We start from the raw sequence: 27,944 nt of genomic DNA on the forward strand, positions 1-27,944 counted from the left end.
GATTGGTAGGGGAGGGGGAGGCAGCATATATACATGTATTGGGGGGAGGAGGCAGCATATACACATGGATTGGTAGGGAGGAGGCAGCATATACACATGGATTGGTAGGGGAGGGGGAGGCAGCATATATACATGGATTGGTAGGGGAGGGGGAGGCAGCATATATACATGGATTGGTAGGGGAGTGGGAGGCGGAATATATACATGGATTGGTAGGGGAGGGGGAGGCGGAATATATACATGGATTGGTAGGGGAGGGGGAGGCGGAATATATACATGGATTGGTAGGGGAGGGGGAGGCGGAATATATACATGGATTGGTAGGGGAGGGGGAGGCAGCATATATACATGGATTGGTAGGGGAGGGGGAGGCGGAAAATATACATGGATTGGTAGGGGAGGGGGAGGCGGCATATATACTTGGATTGGTAGGGGAGGGGGAGGCAGTATATATACACATGGATTGGTAGGGGAGGGGGAATATATACATGGATTGGTAGGGGAGGGGGAGGCGGAATATATACATGGATTGGTAGGGGAGGGGGAGGCGGAATATATACATGGATTGGTAGGGGAGGGGGAGGCGGAATATATACATGGATTGGTAGGGGAGGGGGAGGCGGAATATATACATGGATTGGTAGGGGAGGGGGAGGCGGAATATATACATGGATTGGTAGGGGAGGGGGAGGCAGTATATATACACATGGATTGGTAGGGGAGGGGGAGGCAGTATATATACACATGGATTGGTAGGGGAGGGGGGAGGCGGAATATATACATGGATTGGTAGGGGAGGCGGAATATATACATGGATTGGTAGGGGAGGCGGAATATATACATGGATTGGTAGGGGAGGGGGGAGGCGGAATATATACAAGGATTGGTAGGGGAGGGGAGGGGGAATATATACATGGATTGGTAGGGGAGGGGGAGGCGGAATATATACATGGATTGGTAGGGGAGGCGGAATATATACATGGATTGGTAGGGGAGGCGGAATAAATACATGGATTGGTAGGGGAGGGGGAGGGGGAATATATACATGGATTGGTAGGGGAGGGGGAGGCGGAATATATACATGGATTGGTAGGTGAGGGGGAGGCGGAATATATACATGGATTGGTAGGGGAGGGGGAATATATACATGGATTGGTAGGGGAGGGGGAGGCGGAATATATACATGGATTGGTAGGGGAGGGGGGAGGCGGAATATATACATGGATTGGTATGGGAGGGGGAATAAATACATGGATTGGTAGGGGAGGGGGAGGGGGAATATATACATGGATTGGTAGGGGAGGGGGAGGCAGTATATATACATGGATTGGTAGGGGAGGGGGAGGCGGAATATATACATGGATTGGTAGGGGAGGGGGAGGCGGAATATATACATGGATTGGTAGGGGAGGGGGGGGAGGCGGAATATATACATGGATTGGTAGGTGAGGGGGAGGCGGAATATATACATGGATTGGTAGGTGAGGGGGAGGCGGTATATATATATGGATTGGTAGGTGAGGGGGAGGCGGTATATATACATGGATTGGTAGGGGAGGGGGGAGGCGGAATATATACATGGATTGGTAGGTGAGGGGGAGGCAGCATATATACATGGATTGGGGGAGGGCAGCATATATACATGGATGGTGGGGGAGAAGGCCGCATATATACAAGGATTGGGGCATATACCAAGATGGGGGTGAGCACATTATTTCTGCAGTCTCATACCCCTACTCCCTTCTGTGGCTGCTCTCTTAACCCCCCTGCCAGCTCGCTGTAGGAGTTGTTTTTTCTAAACTAAAACCTCCATATTCGGGTTAATTTGCGGTGTTGGCACTTGGCGATAAATAAGTGGGTTTTGGGTTGCAGTTTGGGCACTCGGTCTGTAAAAGGTTCGCCATCACTGGTATATGATGTTCCAAGTGCAGGCTTTCAGGCAACTAGCAAATGTGTGCAGCACAATAAGAAGCCTTTCTAGGAGATCAGTCCAAAACCTGAAATAGGGCCTAGTTATTGAAGTTGGAGAAGAGAAAAGTGGGCTGCTACTCCATCCATCCATGTTATAAGATAGCCAAATAAAGCTGGTTGTAGCCACTTTTAAAATAAATTTACCCACATTACAATATATTCAAATGTCGAGTATCTGCTGTGGATTTTCTGCAGATTTCTTGTGCGGACCTCATCTTGGCTTGCATCCTTTACATTGCAATGGATGAAATTTGCAGCAAATTCACAAAAGAATGTAGCAAGATTTGCATGTCACACAGGAAGATTAAGCTGCAGAAAAACTTTTATACCAAATCAACTATGTGTGAACATATGCTTCAAGTTAAGGTCCTTCTTAAGCCAACCATACGACATACTCGGGGCTTCAGTCATGCAGGAAAAGCAAAGGTTTCTCCTCCGACTGTTGTAGCACAATCAAAACCATACAATCGTCTAATTCTATGAACATCCACCAACTGCTAAATAATAAAATATAATTTATTACTTCATAACTATGCTGCTCCAAAGTCCAGTGGTGGCATATTATACACCACTCCAGCCGACGCTTTGTATTGAACATGGTGATCTTAAGCTTAAAGGAAACACGTCAGGATGAATTTCTACCTAAGGGCTCAATCCCACCAGCGTTAATAAAATCAGTCCGATGTTGTTCTTGAAAAGTCGGACGAGTGTCATGTGATTACAATGAGATTTTTCTCACCTAGCATCCATATGACATCCGAATGACATGGGTATGCAATGCGATTTTAACACAAGCTTTTATATAGTGTTCAAAGTAAATATTCCTCAAAACATAGACCAATAGAATCAGTGCATATCCTACTAAACATGCATTTAAAGGGGATATCCACAACTTTTTTTTTTTTTTTTTTTTTTAAAATGTGCCCAAGCACTGACAGGCAAGTAGTTGCTACCTCCCTGCCGGTTGTGCCCGGCGCCGTTATCCGCCAGCACAGATCGGTCTCAGGCTTCCACTGACGTCATGTCAGAGAGGCAACTCGTGTTCCTGAGACTACTGGTGTCATACTGATTGACAGCTGTCTCTCTGCTGCCAAATTGGGGGAAGCCGGATGTCAATCAGCATGACATTAGTAGTAGGAAGAGAAACCGCTTCTCTGCTGCCAGGGAGTAGCTGAATCTCTGGCAGGAGCAGTCAATGACCGGCACCGGGTACATCAGACAGGTAGTTGCCACAGTTAAAAAAAAGGCATGTAATTGCCAAGTCCTAGATATCCCCTTTAAGTAACAATTAAATTAATGAAAAAAATGGCGTAGGGTCCCCCATAATTTTTATTAAAAATTTTTAAAGCAGATAGATGGGGGTTGAGGTTTATAGTCTAGGAAGAGGGCAACACTCATGGAGCTTCCCAGGCTATTAATATAAGCCCACCGCTGTATGAGTAGCCTTTATTGGTTATTAACATGGGGGACCTCAAAAAAGAAAATGATGTAGGATCCCTATAATTAGATAACCAGCAAAGGCAAGGCAGACAGCTGGTATTAATAGGCTAGGAAGAGGCCATGGATATTTGCCCCTTCCCAGACTATAAACTATCAGCTCTCAGCAGCCCCAGAAAGGGCGCATCCATTAGATGCACCAATTCTGGAGCTTAGCCTCCGCTCTTCCCACTTGCCCTGGTGCAATGGCAAATGGGGTAATAGTATTGTGGTTGGTGTCAGTTTTGTATTGGCAGCTGACATCAAGCCCAGGGGGTTAGTAATGGGGAGGCGTCTGTAAGACGCCCCAATTACTAACCCCCATAGTCAAATTGTAAATAATACACATCCAGAATAAAGTCTTTTATTAGAAATAAAGACACTGACACCTTTATTTTAAATAAACACTCCGCCCTTTTACCCATTTATTACAGAAAATGAAAAAATAATAAAACCACCATATTTCTCACCAGTCTGATGAGATTTTAATCAATTTGTCCTGCGACGAGTCTAGCTCTGCTACATCTAGACGGTAGTATAAAGCAAAATTCGAAAAAAAAATTCTTTCCAAATCAGACAATGTGATTTTCAGGATTTGTTTTCTAATTTTGAGTCTCATAGTTGAGGTCTACCTATGATGTCAATTACAGGCCTCTCTCATCTTTTTAAGTGGGAGAACTTGCACAATTGGTGGCTGACTAGAGGTATAGAGGTATAGAGTGTCAGGAAAAGGACACCCACTTTTGGGTCAGACCTTGCAGCTCTCTGGCGCCCCCTTATCCTGCTGGTCAAACACGGTATTGACCGAGGATAAGCACGGGTGCAGCTGCTCTAGTTTAGGTCGACTATTGCGGCACGTGATGTGACAGGACGTATATATACCACCAGTTCCTTCCAGGAACGTATATATATCTCCGACCAGCCACCCTCAAACCACAATATCACATAAATACTGGTATACTGCCACCACCGATCGCTTAACAGGTGGATCGGGTACCTGGTAGGTAACGTGAATTAGCGGGTGAGGAACGTGTTTGCTCGACATAGGACAAGAAGGACGAAACTGGTAAATAATTAATGATTTACTCCCAAAAGGGGGGCAGTGTTTACAAAAGATATACAAGATATTATACAAGAGACAATTTACATATATGCATAAACAGTTATTAAAATATAAGGGATAAGTAATAGCAAAACCTGCTTCACAAAGTGATGGTCTCAGATTCTGTGGGGGGGGGGACGGCTCCCCGGAAATTAGAGGTGATTCTTCCGCGCAGCGTGGAGTGCGTGCGTCTGGCGTCCCTGAGAAGAATGACCTGAAAATGGCCGATTTGCTTTTTAGTAACAGGGCCAAATTATTAGGAACCGCCCATTTTGTCTACCTCACACGGGGGCTCGGTTTTGTGAAACCACCCAGCTGCATAGAACATAGAAACCTTCAGATTTCATATCTTGGTGTGGGGGGGTCCCACATCCAAGATGGAGACATCATGTTGGCCGTCACTAATTTTCATGCAGATGGATATTAAACAGGACCTCTCTATGATGCTCAGAAGCTAAGAAACCAATTCCTCGATTTCTGATGGTATCCCAGTTATGAAAAATATATCATTGTAACCAGGAAAATGTGAACATTCCAAAACTCTGGTCCCTGGGTTAGTGACCGTCATGTGCGTTTTTAAATTCTACATTAACTGTTTGTCCAGCTAAACAATAGAATTTTTGAGGGAATAACTATTTTGAACTAGAAGCTGCTCTGCACTGAGGGTTTACAACGATAATAAAAATTCTTAGGGTGGGGGTCAGCACTGCAGTTCTATGAATTCTCTTACAAACGGATAGGGGGTGGTGGGGGGGGGGGGGTTTCTTTTTTTTTAAAACATCTCTCATTTTTAAAATTAGGGAAAAAAAATACCTTTAGCCTGACACCTCCCCCTTTTAGACTGCGCTATGGAGGTAGGACCTTCTGGTACTCCTCCAAGCGTATGTCTGGAGGCTCCCCTCGCCGGGACAACCCATCGGCATTGCCATGCTCGCTGCCCTTGCGGTGTTGAACGGTAAAGTCGTACTGCTGGAGGGTGAGGCTCCAGCGTAACAACCTTCCGTTGGCACCTGACATGGTGTGCAGCCAACTCAGGGGGTTGTGGTCAGTCATGACAGTGAAGGGGCGCCCGTACAAGTAAGGCTGTAAGCGGTTGAGGGCCCATACAATGGCCAGGCACTCCTTCTCTATGGTGGAATAGGCCACTTCCCTCGGCAGCAGTTTCCGGCTTAGGTACAACACGGGGTGTTCTTGGTTCCCCGAGTCGACCTGGCTGAGTACAGCACTGAGGCCAAACTCACTGGCATCGGTCTGTACTAAGAGTGGCCGTGTGCCGTCGACCGCCTTTAGCACAGGGGATCTGCTCAAGGCAGTCTTCAACGCCCTAAAGGCCACCTCGCATTCATCTGTCCATTTGATGGAATGGGGTAGGCTCTTCCTGGTGAGGTCTGTCAAGGGCTTCGCAAGGCTACTATAGTCCTGTACAAAGCGTCTATAGTACCCTGCGGTGCCCAAGAAGGACTGCACCTGCTTCTTGGTCCTGGGGGTGGGCCAGGACACGATAGCGTCCACCTTTCCAGGCTCTGGCTTCAGAGTACCCCCACCTACCCGGTGCCCCAGGTAGTGGACCTCGTTCATGCCCATCTGGCACTTTCCCGGCTTGATGGTCAAGCCCGCCTGGTGAATGCGCCTGAGCACCTGCAGCAGATGCTCGAGGTGATCCTCCCAGGTGGGACTGAAGATGGCAATGTCATCCAGGTACGCCACTGCGTACCTCTCCAGTCCCTGGAGCAGGTGATTGACCATTCGCTGGAACGTGGCAGGGGCATTTTTCATGCCGAAGGGCATGACCGTGGATTCATACAATCCGAAGGGGGTGATAAAGGCGGACTTCTCCTGGGCCCCGGGGCTCAAGGGAATCTGCCAATATCCCCGACTCAAATCCATAATGGAGAGATAGCTCGCTCTGGCTAACCGCTCCAGCAGCTCCTCAATGCGTGGCATTGGTTGTGCATCAGAGGCTGTGATAGCGTTGAGCCCCCTGTAGTCCACACAGAACCGGGTGGTCCGATCCTTCTTTGGCACCAGGACTACAGGTGAGGCCCACGCGCTCTTGGACCGCTTAATCACCCCCAACTGCAGCATCTCCTCGACCTCCTGGCGCATGACATGCTGCACCTCGTCGGAGATTCGATAGGCTGTCCGCCGGAGTGGGGCATGATTCCCGGTGTCCACTTCATGGACCGCCACTTCAGTCCTGCCAGGCAGGTTGGTGAACACTGCTTGGAAGGGTTTCAGCACTGCTTGCATCTGAGACCTCTGGTCTGCGGATAGCAAGTCGCTTAGCTCTACATCCTCTAGGGACCCGCTGGCCTTCGCTTGGGCGAGCATGTCCAAGAGGGGGGTCATCCTCCCCATCCTCGGGCAGGTTGCAGACCGGTAGGACGCAGGTTCCACGTTCTTGATGAGCCTTCAACATATTAACGTGAAACGCCTTCCACCTACCCCGCTCGTGGTCAAGTGTGATCACGTAGGTGACCAGGTTGAGCTGTTGGTGAATGACGTACGGGCCTTCCCAGGCCGCCTGAAGCTTGTCCTTTGGTACGGGGACCAGCACCCACACCTTCTGACCCACCTGGTAGGTCCGTTCTCGGGCGTTCTGGTCGTACCAATGCTTCTGGTCAGCCTGGGCTTGCGCCATGTTGTCATGCACCAACTGCGTCAAGGTCTGCATCTTGTCACGGAAGCGCATGACATACTCCACGATGGACACTCCTGGGGAGCTCGGCTCTTCTTCCCAGAATTCCCTTATCAACCCAAGGGGTCCTCGGACACGCCTGCCATACAGGAGCTCAAAGGGGGAGAACCCCGTCGAGGCCTGTGGAACCTCTCTGTAAGCAAATAGCAGGTGTGGGAGGTAACGCTCCCAGTCGCGACCCTGGGTTTCAACCAGCATTTTTAACATCTGTTTGAGGGTACCGTTGAATCGCTCACACAAACCATTGGTCTGTGGGTGATACGCACTCGATACCAAATGCTGCACCTGCATTTTCTTACATAGAGCCTCCATTAAGCGTGACATGAACTGAGTCCCCTGGTCGGTAAGCATCTCCCTGGGAAATCCTACTCGCGAAAAGATGGCCAAGAGGGCGTCTGCCACCTTATCCGCCCTAATTGAGGACAGGGCTACTGCCTCCGGATACCGGGTAGCATAGTCTACCACGGTAAGGATGAAACGTTTTCCAGAGCTGCTGGGCATGGCCAGTGGTCCCACAATGTCCACAGCAATCCTCTGGAAAGGCTCCTCTATCACTGGCAAAGAGATCAGGGGGGCTTTGGGGGCCGGCCCTGACTTTCCCACTCTTTGACACGTGGTACAGGAGCGACAGTAGTTCACCACATCTGTCCTCATTTTGGGCCAATAAAAGTGATGAGACAGCCGGGCCTTGGTTTTGCTGACCCCCAAGTGTCCAGCGAGTGGAATTTCATGGGCGATCCGCAACAACTCGTCCCTGAATTGGTAGGGGACGACCAGCTGTCTTTCCCTCAGCCACTCCTGTTGGGGTGTACAGGGAACTGTCTCCCGGTACAACCTCCCTTGGTCCCAGAATACCCTCTCCTTATCCGACTCGGAGGTGGGTTTCTCAGCGAGGCTCCTTAACGTCTCCAGGCTAGCATCTGAGTGCAGAGCTGCCTGAAACTCCTGGCTGGAGGAAGCCAGAAGTGAGGTTAAGGCCACGTCCTCACTGGGACCCTCTGGGACCGGCTCTGGGTCCATACCTGATCCTGTTATTCCTCTGTCCGAGGAGGGTCCAGAAGGCAGGGCGTTACTTGCGTTCTGGGCACTCTGACTGCGGGTAACAGCGGCTATATAGGCCCTCTCCCCGGAGAATAACACCGTCTCATTAGCCTGCGAGGCCATGAGAACTACTTCTCCATCATCCTCCATTACCTCAGGCACAGTGCTACGTATGGGACAGCGACTATCAGCCAGGTCACCTTCTGTTGTGACACTGGTCACTGGCACAGCACCACCTGCTTCATGGTCCTCGTGCCTCTCCCCATTACCCCTTGGCACTGCCTTTGCTCCTGCTAGGGGATCCTCAGCAACATCACCCCGCAGAGTGACATGGCTGAGTTCTCCTGCACCTTCCAATACAACATCATCATCAGGTAAAGCATTGACATTCACAGTATCAGCATTAACATTACCAACCGTATCAGATCTGGAAGGGGTGTTAGGGACATAATAAGCAAGCATCCTCCCCAAATCAGTTCCCAACAAAACATTTGCAGGTAGGTTTTTGGATACTCCCACTTCCTTCACCCCACTCCCCGCACCCCAATCAATAAAAACCCGGGCCATGGGCAAGGGGCATCGGACGCCCCCAATCCCGGTGACAGGGTCTTTCCCAGAATAAGCTCTTCAGTGGACACCAGTTCGGGTCGGATGAGGGTTCGTTCGGCCCCAGTGTCCTTGAGGCCTACAGTGAGAGTATCCCCCACCCTGACAGACTGAAAGTTTTCACAGGCCCTCCCAACCGGCCCACCCACCAAAAGAACTGAAGCATTAGGCCCTGGGGCCTTGGATGGGGGCTTCTTCCTCTGCTTCTCTGGGCAAGTGGCGCTGAGATGACCAGTCTGGTTGCAGAAATAACACCTGCGGGCATCAGATGAAGGCCGGGCATTGGTAACGGGAAAAAGGCCTCCAGAAGGTCGGCTGGCAGGAGTAGGGATGGTGGTTGATGGCTTACCCCCTTTCCAGCTGGCGACGACCGGCTTCCGCACCTCTGGTCTCCAGTTGGCCTCGTAGGTGTCTGCGATCTGCGCGGCTTTATTGGCATCTGGTGGCTCTCGATCCATCACGAACTGCCGTACCTCAGTCGGACACAGATGCAGGAACTGGTCTTTCACCATCAGATCCTTTAGCTGCTCAAAGGTGGTCGCTGACAGTCCTTGGATCCACTGCTCAAAGTTGGTCCGGAGCCCATGCACCGCATCGCTGTAACTGTTGTGCGGTCCACGCTGGAGGCTCCGGAACTTTTTACGGTACACCTCAGGGGTCAGTTGGAACCTCTGGATTAGGGCCTGCTTAATGGCATCATAGTTCCCATCGAGGCTTGGAGGAAGAGCCACAAACACATCCAGAGCTTTGCCTCGCAGCCCTGCAGTTAAGTATCGGGCCCACTGTTCCTCAGGCAGCTGGTATTGTCTGCAAGTCTTTTCAAAACCCCTCAGAAAGGTGTCAAGGTCGCCGTCCTTTTCCATCCCCGGAAAATGCTCTGGACGGGGCTTAAACAGGGTCGCATTGTTGGTCTCACCGTTCCGTGAGGTGGATGCTGGGATCCCGAGTTGGGCCATCTGCAGTTCATGGGCCCTCTGAGCTTGGGCCTCCACTCGCCGCTCAGCAGCCTCTCGCTGGGCTCTCTCGGCCTCCTGGTGCTGTTGAATTACTCTCAGCCGTCCTTCATGATCCTCTGCAGGAAGTTGCTGTAGAGCCATCTGCAGATAGGGGTCCACGCTGCCCTGGTCGCTGACGCGGCGTGCGTCTACAGGTGGGACCCCTGCAGCAGTACTGTCCATATCTCGGCTGACCTCTGGCCCTGCTGAGGTCTGGAGAAGGGCTTGCTCAGTCTCCAGTTGCGCCAGTGCAGCAGCCATTTGTTCTCTGTTTTTGTCGCGGTGGTCAATGCCTCTGGTTATACATATTCCAATAAGAGTGTCCTTTTTCTGCTGTCGGTACCAGGGCTCCCCAACTACGACCATGATCACCAAAATAAGAATAGAAAAGAAAAACCGAAGAAGGGTAGGGGTAACTGCTACACATACAGTATTGTCTCAGATCTAATAAACACCGAGTTCGATCTTCAAAACTTTTGTACAGGGTCCAGGTAAGAACAGTGCAAGCTTTTAGTGAGAGGAATGATTGCTCAAACCAGATCACTAATGTCCTATGATCCCACCGCTTGCCACCAATTTGTCAGGAAAACGACACCCACTTTTGGGTCAGACTTTGCAGCTCTCTGGCGCCCCCTTATCCTGCTGGTCAAACACGGTATTGACCGAGGATAAGCACGGGTGCAGCTGCTCTAGTTTAGGTCGACTATTGCGGCACGTGATGTGACAGGACATATATATACCACCAGTTCCTTCCAGGAACGTATATATACCTCCGACCAGCCACCCTCAAACCACAATATCACATAAATACTGGTATACTGCCACCACCGATCGCTTAACAGGTGGATCGGGTACCTGGTAGGTAACGTGAATTAGCGGGTGAGGATCGTGTTTGCTCGACATAGGACAAGAAGGACGAAACTGGTAAATAATTAATGATTTACTCCCAAAAGGGGGGCAGTGTTTACAAAAGATATACAAGATATTATACAAGAGACAATTTACATATATGCATAAACAGTTATTAAAATAAAAGGGATAAGTAATAGCAAAACCTGCTTCACAAGGTGATGGTCTCAGATTCTGTGGGGGGGGGGGACGGCTCCCCGGAAATTAGACGTGATATTTCTGCGCAGCGTGGCGTGCGTGCGTCTGGCGTCCCTGAGAAGAATGACCTGAAAATGGCCGATTTGCTTTTTAGTAACAGGGCCAAATTATTAGGAACCGCCCATTTTGTCTACCTCACACGGGGCTCGGTTTTGTGAAACCACCCAGCTGCATAGAACATAGAAACCTTCAGATTTCATATCTTGGTGTGGGGGGGTCCCACATCCAAGATGGAGACATCATGTTGGCAGTCACTAATTTTCATGCAGATGGATATTAAACAGGACCTCTCTATGATGCTCAGAAGCTAAGAAACCAATTCCTCGATTTCTGATGGTATCCCAGTTATGAAAAATATATCATTGTAACCAGGAAAATGTGAACATTCCAAAACTCTGGTCCCTGGGTTAGTGACCGTCATGTGCGTTTTTAAATTCTACATTAACTGTTTGTCCAGCTAAACAATAGAATTTTGGAGGGAATAACTATTTTGAACTAGAAGCTGCTCTGCACTGAGGGTTTACGACGATAATAAAAATTCTTAGGGTGGGGGCCAGCACTGCCGTTCTATGTCTTCTCTTACAAACGGACAGGTTTTCTTTTTTTTTTAAAACATCTCTCATTTTTAAAATTAGGGAAAAAAAATACCTTTTGCCTGACATAGAGATATAGAGATACACACACACACACAGCTCAAAAAAATAAAGGGAACACTCAAATAACATCCTAGATCTGAATAAATTAAATATTCTCATTGAATACTTTGTTCTGTACAAAGTTGAATGTGCTGACGACAAAATCACACAAAAATCATCAATGGAAGTCAAATTTATTAACCAATGGAGGCCTGGATTTGGAGTCACCCCCAAAATTAAAGTGTAAAAACACACTACAGGCTGATCCAACTTTGATGTAATGTGGTTAAAACAAGTCAAAATGTGGCTCAGTATTGTGTGTGGCCTCCACGTCCTGTATGACCTCCCTACAACGCCTGGGCATGCTCCTGATGAGGTTGCGGATGGTCTCCTGTGGGATCTACTCCCAGACCTGGACTAAAGCATCCGCCAACTCCTGGACAGTCTGTGGTGCAACGTGACGTTGGTGGATGGAGCGAGACATGATGTCCCAGATGTGCTCAATCGGATCTAGGTCTGGGGAACGGGCGGGCCAGTCCATAGCTTCAATGCCTTCATCTTGCAGGAACTGCTGACACACTCCAGCCACATGAGGTCTGGCATTGTCCTGCATTAGGAGGAACCCAGGGCCAACCGCACAAGCATATGGTCTCACAAGGGGTCTGAGGATCTCACCTCGGTACCTAATGGCAGTCAGGCTACCTCTGGCGAGCACATGGAGGGCTGTGCGGCCCTCCAAAGAAATGCCACCCCACACCATTACTGACCCACTGCCAAACCGGTCATGCTGAAGGATGTTGCAGGCAGCAGATCGCTCTCCACGGTGTCTCCAGACTCTGTCACGTCTGTCACATGTGCTCAGTGTGAACCTGCTTTTATCTGTGAAGAGCACAGGGCGCCAGTGGCGACTTTGCCAATCCTGGTGTTCTGTGGCAAATGCCAAGCATCCTGCACGGTGTTGGGCTGTGAGCACAACTCCCATCTGTGGACATCGGGCCCTCATACCACCCTCATGGAGTTAGTTTCTAACCGCTTGTGCAGACACATGCACATTTGTGGCCTGCTGGAGGTCATTTTGCAGGGCTCTGGCAGTGCTCCTCCTGTTCCTCCTTGCACAAAGGCGGAGGTAGCGGTCCTGCTGCTGGGTTGTTGCCCTCCTACGGCCCCCTCCACGTCTCCTGGTAGCGCCTCCAGCCTCTGGACACTATGCTGACAGACACAGCAGACCTTCTTGCCACAGCTCGCATTGATGTGCCATCCTGGATGAGCTGCACTACCTGAGCAACTTCTGTGGGTTGTAGAGTTCGTCTCATGCTACTACGTGTGTGAAAGCACAACCAACATTCAAAAGTGACCAAAACATCAGCCAGAAAGCATTGGTACTGAGATGTGGTCTGTGGTCCCCACCTGCAGAACCATTCCTTTATTGAGGGTGTCTTGATAATTGCCAATAATTTCCATCTATTGTCTATTCCATTTGCACAACAGCATGTGAAATTGATTGTCAATCAGTGTTGCTTCCTAAGTGGACAGTTTGATTTCACAGAAGTCTGATTTACTTGGAGTTATATTCTGCTGTTTAAGTGTTCCCTTTATTTTTTTGAGCAGTGTATATTCATTCTAGTATTGTATTCTGACGGATCACACTGTGAATTTACTGTATGCGGCTGATAAAATATGAGGATTTCTAGTAGATGGGTGCGTTAAAATCGGATGGCACACGCATGGTCCAAGCGCCGTGCGATTTTTTTTCTTGCACCCATTGACTTGCATTGGCAAGTCTCGTCCGATATATGCGGCCACTCGCAGCATGCTGTGATTTTTTTTCTCAGTCCAATCTGAGCAGAGAAAAAAAAAATCTCACAGATGAGCAGGGAATGATTGAACGTTAGTGAGAGTGCAATCAGCTTTTTTTATCCGATAGCACTTGTCCGTTTTTCACGCAGATGAGTATGAGCCCCAAAACTAAGGTATGGCTGTATATGTGCGTCATCCTGAGTATATCATTACCTTTCTTGTAGAAATCTGCCCTGCAATTGCTATGAAATGCACCATTGAAGTTATATGCTAATTAGCTGCAAGTACATTAGGACGTGTCAAAGCACTTCCAGGTGCAATGCACTTGCAGCTGACTTGCATATTATTTAAAATGGTGGATTTCTACAAGAAAGGTATCGATTTACTCAAGTTTACAACCATACCTTTAGGTAGAAATTTCCTATGACAAGTACCCTTTATGTGCAACTGCATTATAACGAGAAAACATCTTATGAAGCTCCCAAAGCATACTTCTTCTCCTGACGTCACTTCCAGCCTTGCTTTATACATTTATAGGGTCTGCAGCTACAAAGAGTGGGCTGCTATTACTATTGCTATGCTTCCATTTCACAGCGATCGCATTTTCAGTGCACTAGATCAGATCATAAACTTCATAAAGGTGACATCCTATGAGATCGCCACCTCTAACGTCACTGAGCTCTTCAGTATGACTCCTACTGCTAACAATGTTTGTCTATGGGGATTGCATGGTTTTCTTCATCTGTTTGCAATGGGTGTCACCGAAACACCCAAGCTTAAAGTGAAGCCATCATCAGAAAGGGGAGTCTTTCAGCACAAAATGACTGTTCAAACCAAGCTCAGGCACTCAGTGCACCCTTGCAGTGGCTTAGCAGTTCAGAGCATCTTTTCAACTGCTTAATTACCGTATTTTTCGGACTATAAGACGCACCTTTTTCCTCCAAAACTTTGGAGGAAAGTAGGGGGTGCATCTTATAGTCCGATGTACTGTATTATACTGTTGCTGTGGATGGTGGGGTGTGGAGGGAGCAGCAGCGGCAGAGGAGCGAGCACAGGATGCAGGAGCCGTCTGCTGCAGCCTAAACTATGCCCGCTGCTAAAGAAAATGAATATTTCCTGCTGTCCACGCCCATGGGCGTGTGGAGCATTGAATATTCATTCTCCTTAATAGCGGGCACACAGTGTCAGCAGCAGCCGGCAGCTCCTGCAGCGGCTCTGTGGTCACGTGTACCTGCTACTAAAGAGCATGAATATTCACTACTCCCCATGGGTGTGGGGAGTAGTGAATATTCATGCTCTTTAATAGCGGGCACACGCGATCGCCTGGCTGCTGCAGGAGCCAGCAGCATCGGCTACACTGTGCCTAGTAAGGAGAATGAAGTCACTGCTCCCCACGTACACAATCCCAGCGTGGGGAGCAGCTCATCTCACCGTGTAAGGGCGCATGGCAGGGACGTCATACGCGGCTCACACAGTGATATCAGCTGCTGGCAGCAGAACAGGATGCAGCGCTGGAGCAGAGAGGCGGTGAGTAGAATCCTTTATTTTACTGTGTGCACAGTGATGGGGAGGTGCCATGCATGCCATGATGAGGAGTGCCATGCTTACCAGGATCAGGGGTGCCATGCATACCAGGATAGGGATGGGGGCCATGTAAAACAGGAAGGGGGGGACCATATATACCAGGATTAGGGATATTAACAGAATTGGGGGACATTACTCCTATAACAGTGTCAGCAGCAGACCCCCTCCCTCATAACAGTGCATCATGACCACATTTTTTGCTTCAATTTTTTTTCTATTTTCCTCCTCTAAAACCTAGGTGCGTCTTATAGTCCGAAAAATATGGTAATCTACGTTACCTTTAGCATTGATGAACAACACCCAACAGAAGTGAAAAACTTCAGACACAGTGCAAGGTTGACGCCTGAAATTAGAGAAGCCAAATCAAGATGATGAAACAAAGATACAGAGAAATGCCTTATGTCTTCACAAAAGTGGATTGCTATTCATGTATAAATCTGACCCAGTCTGTACAGATCAGTTTTTGTCCAAGAAATGTTTGGAGCAATGTACATGGGCAGTTAAGACAACTTTGACCCTTACTTGTCCTTCATGAATAAGCTACAAATTAAACAAAGAAATCCCCAAGTCTACCTTTGTTTCCGGCCTCTGTGCTGACGTGGCTGCTCTTCTTGTGGGTTCTTGAAGATCTTTTGGAAGATGGGATCATACTTCTTGAAGAGAACAGCGGTGACCGTGAAATTACGCTCAAGCTTCTTCGTTCTCTCCCGAAAATCTGCAGGTAAGTTGGCCATGTCCTCCCACTTCTTCATCTTACTAAAAAACTCAATCAAGCTGTCAGAAAGGAAAAGTAATGTAAGCCTCTGTTCAAATGAGAGATTGAAGTCTCCCCCCTCCCGACATTGGATTTGTCATGTTTGAAGAGGAATAAATAATGCTGCCTAAATCAAAACAATATCAACATCTGACAGACCCATTTTTTGATCCATAGAATCACAGGATTCATTGGACACTGATTGAATCTGCTGAATGACAGATCCTGAGAGAGCTGTAGCTCTGGATCGTTATTGAAGGAGAACAGTGTGAGCAAAGCCTAAGAAAACTGACCGTGCATTGAGTGGGTGACATATTGAAAAAGCTTTATTATTGAAAAATTATAGTTCATCTGCTTGAATATTTCATTGCCACAATAAAAATAAAGGGACTCAATTATCTGCAGATCAATGTTTATTGGACTATTGTTCAAGAGGGTAAAGATATTTCCAAAACTGCTTGATAATTATTTCTGGATTGCTCAGACTATAAACATCCAGACAGTCCACACTTTACTCTGCACTGACATTCTAAAATATCAGTGCAGAGTAAACTGCTTGAATGAGATTGTTCAGCTAAAGGAGCGGGGAGCCAGCTGTAAGATACAGCCAGACTCCCCACAAAGAAGATAAACATTGTTAATTGACATATTTATCTTCTCGATCTTTGAAGACAATGCTGGAAGAGAGCTTGTGTATATAGATTATGAAACACTGATTGTGCTTCCTCCTCCGAACACAGTGGTCATGTGATCGCTGGCTGTAGGGAGGGAGTAGGAGCAGCCAGGACACGGAATTTCCTTTGTAACTGGGGTTAATATACCAGCCCCAGTTACATGGGAAATAAGCAATAAAAATCATGTATTAATATGTTCAAATGCGCCCAAAAGTTGTTTTAATACTTCCTGGGGGAACAGTGTGTGAAATAAATGGAAAAAAAGAATAGATAAGGGTCATTCCACATCAAGTGGACCAGTTTTAAGAATCGTCCCCACTCAACCTTCTCTGATTTTGTTGAAAATTTATAAGGATGTACATGTATGTTTGAAAAGAGGTTCTGTAAATTTTTAGGGCCAGATCTCAAATACATTGGGCACTGTTGACCTTTCACTGGAGGTTCCACCAAGCCTGCGCCTTCAGCTAAGAGGATTTTGCAAACTTTGGCACATAGCCATTAGAGTTCTATACTGGCTATGATGCTGAAATTTGGCATACTAGCTCAACTTTTGCTGATAAACACGATAAAATTATTACCGGCTATGACAAAACAATATTTCGGCCGCAATTTTGTGTCAAAGTAGCTTGTAAAATGCGTCGCATAAAATTTATGCCAAACTTTGCCCATATATAACTTAAGACCAAATACCAATAGTAACTGGTGCTTTGCCCTGTACACCAAACATCTACATGACTTTGCATTGCTGCAATATCACGGTCAAATCATATGTATTTGTGGAAATATTCACACCCACATATGATGAAAAACTTAAAAAAAAAACGAATTTTACCTATTTTTAGGTCAAATTTCTCAAAAAGGGTACCCCTAAAATATATTAATTCTGATATCATTAGAAAGAGCACATTTTTCTCTACAAGGATCATTTTTTTTTTTTTTTTTTTTGGAGTCTCTCAGTTTAAGAAAAGAAAAATGCCACTGAACATGGTGTTATTTATGCGCGTAATGCATTGATTTTGTGTTTGATTTTCAGATTCTTATCACATGTTACAGAGTTGTATTGTTGCTAGCAATGTCTATTATAATCAAAAACCTATAAACCTTTTTGTTTATGAAAAGTTATTGACTATGGTTACATTTTAATGCATATATTATTTATTTTTTAGCGATGGAGAATGAAATTGATGAAGAATCGGCCCAGTGCTCTATCGGCCTTGCGAACAATTCGAAGTGCCACCTTAAGACATTCACCCATAGCAAGGATGAGTTTAAATTGTTTACAAGCTTTGGATTGGATGAACAGAAATTGCTGCGTCTTTTTAGTGGGACTAAATTTTGACGAACATTCACAAATCTGTTTACACCATGAAGCTTCATTCTTGACAAAATATGAGCATTTGCAAAAATCGTGTTGCAATCCTTTTGGGAAGAAAGGTCATAACACCAAAAAGAATTTGCGAGCTATCAATTTGTTAGCAGCTGACCAGTTGAACGAATTTACAAAGAATGATGTGAAGCCTGGCCAGAAGATGTGTGCATCATGTCGAAAAGAAGTTGCTAACAGGAAAAAATCAGCTGATCCAGTTTCCTCTGAATCAGATCCGGATGGAATGGAATGTTCTCCTGAAAGTCTAAATTCAAGCTTAACATCCATTGGCATCTCTCCTCTGAAATATCCACGGGTAAGCCAGCGGGATTCACTTGGATATGCAAGGAGAAAGATAAGCCAGGTACAAAATGCATTTTCTAGCAAGATTGCTTCAATTGGAGGGCTTGAGCCGAAAGACATTGAGCAAACAAAAACAGCACAGTGCAAAATGTGTCTGGATTACAATCACCTTTTGGCAGATTTGAAGCAAAAGCTGCAGGTGTCCAGTCGGGCAGAAAAGGTCCAAATCTTGACAATGGCACCTAAAAGTTGGTCCATTAAGGCTATATCAGACGAATTCGGTGTCTCTGAACGAATGGTCAAACAAGCTTGAAAGCTTAAAATGTGAACATGGGATCTTAGCCTTACCTAGAATCAAGTGTGGCAAGAAAGTTTCTGAGGAAGTGAAGAAAAAGGTGCAGGCATTTTTTGAGGATGATGAATTCAGTCGAATGTGCCCTGGTAAAAAAGACTATGTATCAGTGCGAATAGCAGGAGAAAAAAAGCAGATGCAAAAGCGACTATTACTGAGCAATATGAGGGAAATGTTTGTTGCCTATCTGGATCGGAATGGCCCTGAAATTGGATTTTCCAAGTTTTGTGAGCTTCGGCCAAAGTGGTGCATAACCGTTGGATCTGCTGGAACACAGTCCACACTTTCTTAACAGTAATTGTGGAGTATCTCAAGACTCTCATCTATGGGATTCGTCATATCCACTACTTCAGCGATGGATCTGCAGCCCAGTACAAAAATTTCAACATTTTTCTCAACTTGTGCCACCACAATGCTGAATGGAATTTTTTTGGTACCAGTCATGGAAAGTCACCCTGTGATGGGATTGGAGGGACAGCAAAGAGGTTGGCAGCTCGTGCCAGTCTTCAACGCCCAACTGAAAACCAAATACTGACCCCGGTGGATTTATTCAACTTTTGCAACGAGCAACTGCACGGAATCAAATTTTTTTTGTTCCAAAAGAAAAAATTGACGAAAAACGGGTAGTTCAAGAGGAAAGGTTCAAAGATGGACATACAATTGCTGGAACAAGAGAAAATCACCAGTTTGTGCCAATTGATGACAAAAAGATTCGCATTTCAAGGGTGTCAAATGACCCATCATCTTTCATTGCCCATATAGATAGATCTGTCAGATCAGAAATGCCTTTTGTGCCAATTGCAAACCTCCAGCCAGGGCAATACATTGCCTGAATTTACGATAGGAACTGGTGGATTGGAAATATTTCTGAAATTTCAGTCGACGACCATGATGCATTAATAAATTTTATGCGTCCTCATGGACCAGCTAGCTTCTTTCACTGGCCTGTGAGAAATGATACATGCTGGATTCCCGAGCAGTCAATCATTGCAATAATTCCAGCACCAGCAATGGGCCGACAATACAGCTTCTCTGAACCGATTATGTTGCAAATTCAGCAACAATTCCAGACCACTTAGACTGAACATTATGGCTTGGGAACCAACAAAAGATACCCAATATTAGGCTTGGGATCCTAGGCAAAGAAACCCATCCTCAGGCTTCGGAACCTGCGATAAAAGAGACCGCCCGCGGCTGGCCTTGCATGGCTATCGGCCATGGCTCCTAGGCGATGGGGCTGCCAATTCTCGAAAGACAGCATTATTACAATTCTTAATAGGATTATAATACCAATTCTTAGGGAATTGGTTGTGGTATAACCACCATGGACCAACGCAAGGGTTTGAATAGTGCAGTTACCATTCATTGCTTATTAATAAATAACACCATGTTCAGTGGCATTTTCTTTTCTTAAACTGAGAGACTCCAAAAAAAAAACAATGATCCTTGTAGAGAAAAATGTGCTCTTTCTAATGATATCAGAATTAATATATTTTAGGGGTACCCTTTTTGAGAAATTTGACCTAAAAATAGGTAAAACTCATTTTTTTTAAGTTTTTCATCATATGTGGGTGTGAATATTTCCACAAATACATATGATTTGACCGTGATATTGCAGCAATGCAAAGTCATGTAGAGGTTTGGTGTACAGGGCAAAGCACCAGTTACTATTGGTTTTTGGTCTTGAGTTATATATGGGCAAAGTTTGGCATAAATTTTATGCGACGCGTTTTACAAGCTAATTTGATACAAAATTGCGGCCGAAATATTGTTTTGTCATAGCCGGTAATAATTTTATCATGTTTAGCAGCAAAAGTTGAGCTAGTATGCCAAATTTCAACATCATAGCCAGTATAGAACTCTAATGGCTATGTGCCAAAGTTTGCAAAATCCTCTTAGCTGAAGCCGCAGGCTTGGTGGAACCTCCAGTGAAAGGTCAACAGTGCCCAATGTATTTGAGATCTGGCCCTAAAAATTTACAGAACCTCTTTCCAAACATACATGTACATCCTTATAAATTTTCAGCAAAATCAGAGAAGGTCGAGTGGGGACCACTGGTCCACTTGACATGGAATGACTCATAAAGAAAGCAAAGATACTGCAAGCAAGTCAGAAAAAAAAGCCTAATATCTAAAAATAATTTCTACATAAATGGGAATGCAATTTAAAATGTTTTTTTTTTTTTTTTTTTTTTTTAAAGCTGTCCTTTGTAGTTATAAAAAAAATAATAATAATAATAATAATAAATAGAAATGTGAAAAATTAACATTTTTCCCTTTCAAAACAAAAAATGTATAAAAGTGACATAAAAATGAAGTTATATGTATCAATAAAAAAAAGAGGCAAAATTATTTGAGGCTCCAAACGAGAATTTTTTTTAAAAGCACATGTAAGATAATGTCAGAAAATATGCCTGGCCAGGAATGGGGAAAAAAAAAAGGCCTGAGACCTTTGGGGACACTTTTTTCCTGAAATGCATGTGTTTCGGACTAAAAATAATTTTTGCAATTGATTTTCATTAAAACTTTTGGCCCGTTTGACATTTACAGGCTCTTTGTTTCCTTGCAGAATTTGAGCTTGATGTGGTCTCTGGTCATATATCAGCTAACAGGAGCTTACAAAAAAGAAAGATAGCAGATAAAAAATCTGCTGTCAGAATGAGCCGACTGACAGATTCTCCGTTAACTCATTCTGCAGTGAGCAACTGATGCAATTTTTTTTTTAATGACACCCATAATCCAACAGTTGCGAGTGAGTTTAACCCCTTAGTGCTTTCATTGGAACTAGAGTTGGTGCGATCGATTAGCAGGACCCGGTCCACAGGTCATGTCCGTCATCTGTGGCCGCTGGATGGGAGCCCCGAGAACAGCATCTTACCTGACGGCATTGGTGGCTCTTCTTCCGATTAGCTGTCACACGTGCATTCTGCTGCGACAATGACATTGAGCCGTCGGGTAAGAAGCAGTTCTGGAGGCTCCGATCCAGCAGCCAGAGACGACTGACGTGGCCCATGGACGAGGTCCTGTGGATTCATGTTCTGCAACGTGTGTAGATGGCAGTACTGCAGAATGAGTTTACAGCTATAGACCAGGAGGATACATTTATACATAATACTAGCGTGCCTTACCTTAGTTCTGAAGAAGTCAGGATCCGAGTGAGAGACACATAGTTTCCTTCCACCGTGCCTCTGCCCACCGTTGGCACGGCCTGCCTGCATGCAACGTACAATGCACACGCCAACCAATGCAGAGCATTTCCCTAAAAAATAAATCGTTCCTCTGAGATATTGGGTCTGTGCGCAAGAGGCTGATCTAAAGAAGATCAAGAGCATGAATGTGGAGCCACCGATGACACAAGAGCCCTGCTCTGTAACTCACGTAGTGCCAAAGCTGGGCATACATGTCCAGAAAGAATATAGAGGGAAATATTTTTTTAAAAAAAATTCCGAAAAATACATTATTTTTTGATAGCCCCAAAATGTGCATTTGGACACCAGACAATGACAGACCATCACACAGAAAACACCCGCTACAGCTGGTCTCAATGCCTGGAAGAGTGTGGAGAGTCTTGCCTTTGTGGAGCCTCCGATGCCCAGGGGTGGGCTACTAATCATCTAAAATTCTATGTAATAAAGGACAGATCAATGTCATAAATGGGGGCTCCTCTTCAACTGGAAGAAGTCCATTTGGGACCCCGCCCTATGAGCAACAGGGGAAAGCGACCAACAAAAAGTGTCTGTCCCTCGCAGACTTGGCCAGATGTACATTACATGGCCGGTCATGTTCCCTGTAGGAGATGCAGAGCCTTCTTCACCAGCTTACGCTAGAAAAACAATTGAGAGGTGAACTCTAAGCAGATCCATCGGTTCTCTGACTCCTCAGCTCTGTATAACCCCGCCCACACTGCTGATTAGTAGCTTTCTGCCTATGCACAGTGTACACAGAAAGCTGCCAATCAGTGGTGGGGGCAGAGATACAGCGATCTCATGAATATGGAGGACTACATGTCAGCAGGTTTACTAGTCCCCTAGTGATAATCTCCTGGTGATAAAACGGTGATTGTATCAAAACTGCAGCAAGCAGCCAAGTAAGTGACAAATCGTTGGAATCATTGTCTCGGTGACAGATTCCCTTTAAAAAGTTTAAGAGTCCCTTGTCGCTTTCTACACAGATCAAGGCCTTTTCACATATTGGGTCAGTATTAGTATTTGCAAGCCAAAATCAGGATTGTAACCTACAGAAAGAAATACTATAAAGGGTGAGACCACACAGTGCGGCTGACCACAAGTACGAACGTGTGAATAAGGCCAAAATCTGACAAAAAAAAAATAAATGAAGAAATCAAGGTTATTTATTTAGATTTTGATGTGCTGTTCCCACAATATGCCATGATACACCATGACCAGAAGAACATGTGCCATCCATGGTGCCACCACCCAGCACAACACTTCCACCTCCTACCTACAGGCGATGGATGGCAGCTCGCAGACATCAATTAATGTAAACTGCCGTGCTTATAATTTAGAAATGGTATTTTGGACAAAATATTGCAATTTTTATATAAATTATTCTTATGCCCACAATGGTGCCTGAACTAAAATGGAAAGATATACTGTGGTTTTTAAAGGGGCTTTCCACTACATGGACAATAACTAACAGATTCTGAACTTCCATACCGGCGACATTCAAGAGATTTTAGTGCTGGGTGTCCTGAGGCTTGTGACATATTTATGTTACGTGACCACTGCAGCCAATCAGCAGGCACCAATGGGCTGCTTCGCTCACACTCCCTTCAGATGAACCTTGGCCGTTCAAAGGAAGTGTGAGAACTGCATTAGTGACCGCTGATTGGCTGCAGCGCTCACATGACACCATGATCGTTCAATGCCTGAGGAAGACCAGTCGGCCTATCTAAACAGGCTATTACACAACTGCTGATCGGTGGCCTTTTAATGGTCCTGGTCAGCCGAATGGTGTGCTCACACGATATCTACTCCGAAAAACTCCTGAAAACCCGCTAAAAAAATGCTTGAAAAACTCTTCCTATTATTTTCTATTGAAAAGCGACCTGCTAATCATATGTTCAGGCTCTTACGTTCTGGTTTCCAAAATGATAAGCGGTTTAAGGCCATGGCCCCACTATCAGTATTCGGTCAGTGTTTTTTCTCAGGAGTAGGAGCCAAAACCAGGTGAGGAACTGTGATGAACCTGTAGCCGCCATCTTGGTAATGATAAATCATATCCAGGGATGGCCACACTTCAGCAGCCCCCACCCTTGGGACCTTCTGTTAAAACGTCAACTAGATAGTTTCCCCCCATCCAGGCTCCTGTAAGATAAGAAGCCTACTTAACACTTGAATGCTAGGAGCTTCAAAGACTTCGAGAGGAAACACAGCCAGCAGGGGGGGGTGCTTCGTCTATCTGTACCTGACCATTTGTCCCATAGGACTAGTTTCTTTGTCTGTCACAAGCATGGAGGCATAAGATATAGAAACATGAAAAGTACACGCATGTTGCATGGGATGGGCCAATAAAAAAAATATCACGGCGTCCCGGAGCCATTGCGCACACAAGCCTCCGCGGTAGACGTTTGTACGTGCTCTGGAAGCCAAGATATAGCGCGGAGCCATTCTTGAGGACCGTATGGTATCATAATTGATATCAAAAGGTCGGTTACGGCGGCCCGAATCCATGGGAACCCCTGGGGGTATCATGAGACCATCCCAGAAGAAGTTATTGGGTTCCATAGAATTTGGGCTTCTGATCGAAGTTAGACCTGAGGGTGGAGACTGAGCCAGCTGACCTCACCAGCAGTGGGCGGGACGGGGCAGGTAAGATAGCAGGACAGACAAGAGACAAGTCAGTCTTGACCCAAGAGTGGTGTGCTGAACATCTGAGCACCAGCTGAGGCCACCAAGGGGAGGAGCAGTTTGACCATGCGGTGGTAGGCCTCAGCCTGTAACAAAGAACCGTGCCTGCGACCGCAGAATCCTCTCCCTGCGTCACAAGAAAATCAAGAAACCGGTAACTGATATGCTGTGGTGATTCTGTGTGTTGTATTCCATTGTTGTATAGTTTAGCCTGACCTTATACCTGTGTATATTTAGTTGTATATCGTGTATCTAGTGTATTATTATAATCAATTACCTCAAGTAATTGTGGGCCTGCCTTTTATTCTGCATAACGAACGCACGTCCGTGTGAGCTCGGCTCAAGCCAAAACGCTACCCAGGGTTGGTTCCTGACCCGATATAGGCCCATTCACGGACTGGGCGTATATCTAAAATAGGGACTGGTGGCAGCATACCAACTGGGGATTGGGGAAGGCTGGTAGTGACGGTCGGAGGTTCAGATATATATATTCCTGGCGCGGCCACGGAAGATATATATACCGCCCTCACTACAGAGGGCCCCGATACCCAGTAGGTTACAGGACAGTCTCCCTGGCGACCGCTTATCCTAGGTGCAGTTCCTTGACTGACCTGAGGCTAAGAGGGCGCTAGCGAGTTGTGCTGTGTAGTGACGTTACGGTTTAGTGACGTTGAAGGGATAACACACTACCGTGTTCCCTGCGCTGGTTGCAGCTTCCTGGCACTACTTTCTCTAGGTGCAGTACCTTGACTGACCTGAGAGGTAAGGGGGCGCCAGAGAGCTGCACCCACCGGCCGGCTTTCATCACATTGGTGGCAGAGCGGTGGGATTGCAGAATAATAGTGTTGTGGGACCCCTACTCCCAGGCACTAAAGACTGCCAGTGGTAACTTCCACTGCTGGAGTCTTAAGGTCAGCCCAACGTTAGACGGTCAGGCTAAAAGTATAACAAGGTGTGTGCAAACTCAGGGTTGCAGCGGTGTCGGTTACCAAGATGGCAGACGGCACCAGGAGCAAGACCCTGCAGGAGGCTAATGCTACGGTCCGTGTGGCAGGAGGGGAGGACATTGTTACTCATGGCGAGGAGGAGTCCAGCCCGGGCACCTCAGGGAGCCAGTCCCCAGTATACGGTCCCGCAGTGGGCTGCCCACCACCTACCCAGCCCAGCCTGTCCAGATCACAAGCCCTTTTACAAGCGGCTATGGCAAGTCTCCAGTCTCATGGCGATGCCGTCTACAAAACCCTCCTGGCAGCATCAGAGAAGGCAGCGGAGGAGGAGCGTGCAGAGCGGGCTGCGGAGCGGGCTGCGGAGCGGGCTGCGGAGCGTGAAGCTGCAGAGCGCCGGGAGGTTGCGGAGCGTGCAGAGCGAGCTGCGGAGCGCCAGCACCAACTGGACCTGGCCCAGCGGGGGCTTCCGCTAGAGCAACCAACCCATCAGGAGACCAAGTCGTCCAAAGTCCGAGCTGAGGACTTCCCTCTACTGGAGAAGGATGGGGACCTGGACTCCTTTCTGGTGGCATTTGAACGGACCTGTCTTCAGCACCATCTGGCCCGGGATCAGTGGGCCAGATACCTGACCCCCCGTTTGAGGGGTAAGTCCCTGGATGCCTTGGGGGACTTACCTGCCGGGGAGGTACAGAACTACGACTGCATCAAGCGGGCCCTGATCCGGCAGTACAACCTCACTCCCGAGTCGTACCGCCAGAAGTTCCGGAGCCTGCTGCGTGGCCCCAAGGACACCTGGACCGATCATATGCGGGCGCTGTTGAGAGCCGCAGAGCACTGGACCTCGGGTCTAGCGCTTACTACCCGCCAGGAGGTCCAGGAACTGTTCGTCACGGAGCAGTTCTTGTGGAACTGCCCAGAGGACCTCCGACAGTTCCTCCGTGACCGAAAACCAACAGGGGCTTCTGCTACAGCCGCCCTGGCAGACGAGTATGCCAATAACAGGGCGCCTGAGCTGAAGAAGTCTGCCAGCAGCACCTGGAGAGGGGGTAAGCCCAGTCATGCCCCTGTTTCCCCGGCCCCTAGAACACAAGGGGTGTATCCCCCTGTTGCCCTCTCCAGGCAAGGACCAGACGTAAGACGTTGTCATCTATGCAACAAACCAGGACACTTTAGGGCTGAGTGTCCCCAGCGCCAAAAGACCCCATCCCAGTCCCAGAGAGCGCCCAATGTTTTGTGTGTGGGAGGGGGTGGTGGTAGGTCCCTGGACAACATCCAACCCGTCACCATAGGCCGTTCTGCGGTCATGGGACTGCGGGACACGGGCGCTGAACGAACACTGGTACGGCCTGAGGTGGTGTCCCCCCAGGACTTGGTACCAGGAAAGACTCTTTCCGTCTCCGGGGTTGGAGGCGTGGAGCCGGCACTTCCCGTTGCCATGGTGTATTTGGACTGGGGTGCCGGAAGGGGGATGCGGGAGGTGGGAGTAACGCCAAATATTCCCGCAAATGTTTTATTAGGGACCGACTTGGGGCGTCTAGTATCGCAGTATGTACCCTCTGAACCCCCAAGTTCGGCCCCCCAAGAGTGTATTGATTTGTCTGCTGCTAATGCCAACCATGTTGTATGTAGTGTGTGTCCTGCTGAGGAGGAGGGAGTGAAACCTGAGGGTAACACCTGCACAGACACAACACAAACAGGGTTAGTGAAAGCAGGTGGGGAGTGTGGGGATGCCCGCAGAGGTGCTCAGCCGGCGTGCCGTGACCTCTTGTCCTCCGGTGAGGGAGGGGGCGGGCAGGATTCTGTAGAGGGAAGCTCAGGGATGGAGAGGGGGGCAGCTACCGGCAGTGTAGGGCTCCCAGGGGTATCCAGGCTGCTGAGTATAGGCCCACTGCAGGGGGAGGAACAGGCCATGGGGGGTGGGGGTGTCCCAAGAGAGGAGCCGCCAGGTAAGACCCCAGGGCAGGAGTTCCCCACATCCGAGATGTCCAAAGGCCTAGGAAGCCTGCCTGATCGGGCGGCTTGGTCAGAAACAGAGGGGAAGCGGGCACTACCCACGGTCACAGCGGTCATAGCCGCTGTCACCAGGAGTGGGAGCGCCGGAGCCCAAGGAGCCTTGCAGAGGTCCGACGGCTTCCCCACTTCTGACCAAGTGTCTGCCGGGTCAGACAGCGGCCAGGTGACATGCCCGGAGGGGCTGACGGAGGATGTGGCAGTTTCGTCGATTCTGGCCACATCAAGTCAGGAATTTCAGGCTGCGTTGGAAGCAGACGACAGCCTGAAAGCTCTCAAGGAACAGGCGGCACAGCCTCCCATGGAGTCAGACTGCGAGCGTGTGGTCTGGGACCAGGGACGGCTGTACCGGGTAACGGTCCAGCAGGGTTCACCGGAGGCGTGGCCCAGGGACCGACAGTTAGTGGTACCCTATCCGTTCAGGGCGGAATTGTTGCGGATCGCACACGAGATTCCGATGGCCGGACACCTAGGGATCGCTAAAACCAAGGCCAGGATAGCTCAGCATTTCTACTGGCCTGGGATGGGAGCCGCGGTGGGTGCCTACTGCCGTTCGTGTGACACCTGTCAGAGGGTGGGGAAGGCGGGGCCGCGCCCCAAAGCCCCACTGGTAACTCTGCCAATCATCGAAGAGCCTTTCTCGAGGGTCGCTGTGGA

The 27,944-nt window shown here is 47.7% G+C and overlaps 1 protein-coding gene across 1 annotated transcript in view; it reads right to left on the reverse strand.

Moving 5' to 3' along the window:
- RBL2 (RB transcriptional corepressor like 2) overlaps window positions 1–27,944 on the reverse strand; it is a 76,623-nt gene that overhangs the window by 41,468 nt on the left and 7,211 nt on the right. Inside the window, exons 2-4 of the mRNA XM_073659351.1 lie at window positions 21,589–21,719; window positions 15,586–15,786; window positions 15,291–15,355 (exon numbers count right to left, since the gene is read on the reverse strand). Of these exons, the coding sequence (XP_073515452.1) occupies window positions 15,291–15,355; window positions 15,586–15,786; window positions 21,589–21,719 (397 nt within the window). The remainder of the gene's footprint in view (window positions 1–15,290; window positions 15,356–15,585; window positions 15,787–21,588; window positions 21,720–27,944) is intronic.

The sequence above is a fragment of the Phyllobates terribilis genome, unplaced genomic scaffold, assembly GCF_046119375.1.
Source record: "Phyllobates terribilis strain yellow unplaced genomic scaffold, ASM4611937v1 Scaffold_13__5_contigs__length_258822181, whole genome shotgun sequence".
In the NCBI taxonomy this organism is placed as follows: domain Eukaryota; kingdom Metazoa; phylum Chordata; class Amphibia; order Anura; family Dendrobatidae; genus Phyllobates; species Phyllobates terribilis.